We start from the raw sequence: 1853 nt of genomic DNA on the forward strand, positions 1-1853 counted from the left end.
AATTGGCACAGATATACAAGCGAATAAGTGTTCCTGGTTGGCGGTGCAGTGTATGGAGCGAGCAAGTCCTGAACAGAGAGCTATCATGGAGCAGTGCTACGGCCAATATGGTAAGTGTTTGAATTTAAGTACATGTATGCATTTTATATTCGGAATTGATTTTTACAACACTATTCAATTAAAAAAATTTGGTTTTCATACATATTGACTCACACATGCATAAGTTAACATACAATATGTAATCACATTTTGTCATTTCAGATCCCCAGAAAATTGCGAGAGTCAGGCAAGTCTATACGGAGTTAAACCTACCAAACACCTATGCCAAATACGAGGAAGAAACATATAATAGGATCAAAACACTTATTCACAAAGAATCGGATGGTTTACCGCGTGAAGCTTTATTAGAAATACTGAATACACTTTTTGAAAAAAATATCAAATAAAAATAAAATAATTTTAGGTGTCTTTGAACTTTGTGTGGCAAGCGTCTGTGGAGTTAGCGTTAACCAAACATTTAGTAACCGGCCCTTATTCCCGCTTTCGTATTAACTTTGTTAGCACAAATTCTTAGTACAGTATTTATATGTGCGGACATATATGTGTATATGTGATGATTTGAAGTTTATCAGAACTAATAAAACTTGGCTCTAAAATTATCTAGGTTCACCTAAAATTTAATTCTAAATTAGGACTGCCATAATTCTGAACCATCGACCAGGACGCTTATTCCCTATAAATACAGTTTCGTTGGTACTGGCGTTATTTTGAAGTGTTTTCTGATATTATAAACAGTATAGTTTTGTGGCACAATCCGTAGAGCCGAATGATTGATTATGATGAAACGCTCAAATTTAGATTTTTTTCAATCATAAAAAAAATAAAACTTCTATTGACGGTGACGTAACTTGCAAAAATGTTTGGCGCTTTTAACGTGGTCTTGAATACTTTCTTACTACCATTAGAAAATTTCTACATGTCCTACAACGCGCTTCATGATCATTTTGTTTATATTATTTAGCATTGCAAATAGAATTCAATAAGCATTTTAAGTCTCAATAAAACATATTTGATCTGAACCGTAAATATTTAAGTTCCTTAAAGAATTATGATTTTTATGAACTTACAACAGCTTTAAACGAACTTCTTCAAAAGGCCTTCTGAAGTACGTCCTATAAAAGTATCTTTGAAAGCTCTTCTTTGAGCAGTGAAAGCCCTTCAATTTATGCCACTCCGTACCAAAAGGAAGGAAAAAGGAATTCGTTTCAGAAAGTCCTTTTGGTAGAGATTTTAACCCCTGAAATTATCTACTGCGTAGTATGTGTGACCCCTCAGCCGTGTATCTGTTCAGGAACTTGCACTTTTACGGCATTCCCCTGATGATACAAAATTAGATTTTAACCAAAGAAACTAAACAGAAAGAAGATAAACTCACCAGATATGTACATGTTAGAAAAAAATTTTCATTATCGATTTTAGACTACTAATGCTTTTTTTTCAAAGAAAAAAAAATTGATAGGTGTCTGCATTGACCATCATTAAAAAGCTATGACAATTTAGGTGTGAACTAGGGCACCAGTACAATTTGTTTAAATCAGGACAAGTCCTGGAAAACCAGGACATCTGGCAGCCCTATTATAAATGGAAGGATAATGATTTAATATGATTATGAATCGTTCTCTACTGAAATGCAAGCTGGCATCGCTGCATTGCAATTCGGTTGTGCTCAGCGAGCAAGCTGGGGCGTGGATTTTATATTAAAGCGGGCGGTGTTATAAATTCATACCGCAGTTACACTTTGTCTTTCGCGCATTTCACATGCTACGTGATTCTAATTCCAATTAACAAAAAAA

General features: G+C 34.4%; 1 protein-coding gene across 1 annotated transcript in view; it reads left to right on the plus strand.

Annotated features, from left to right (window-relative positions):
* LOC118743826 (farnesyl pyrophosphate synthase-like) overlaps nucleotides 1-462 on the plus strand; it is a gene marked incomplete at its 5' end in the record, with an annotated part of 5850 nt that extends 5388 nt beyond the window's left edge. Inside the window, 2 exon segments of the mRNA XM_036476590.1 lie at nucleotides 1-110; nucleotides 262-462. The exon segment at nucleotides 1-110 is cut by the window's left edge and continues 1 nt beyond it. Coding sequence (XP_036332483.1) covers nucleotides 1-110; nucleotides 262-446 — 295 coding nt within the window.
* Nucleotides 463-1853: the final 1391 nt, after the last annotated feature.

Source organism: Rhagoletis pomonella, unplaced genomic scaffold (assembly GCF_013731165.1).
Source record: "Rhagoletis pomonella isolate Grant_MI unplaced genomic scaffold, Rhpom_1.0 Rhpom_scaffold_00007, whole genome shotgun sequence".
Lineage (NCBI taxonomy): Eukaryota > Metazoa > Arthropoda > Insecta > Diptera > Tephritidae > Rhagoletis > Rhagoletis pomonella.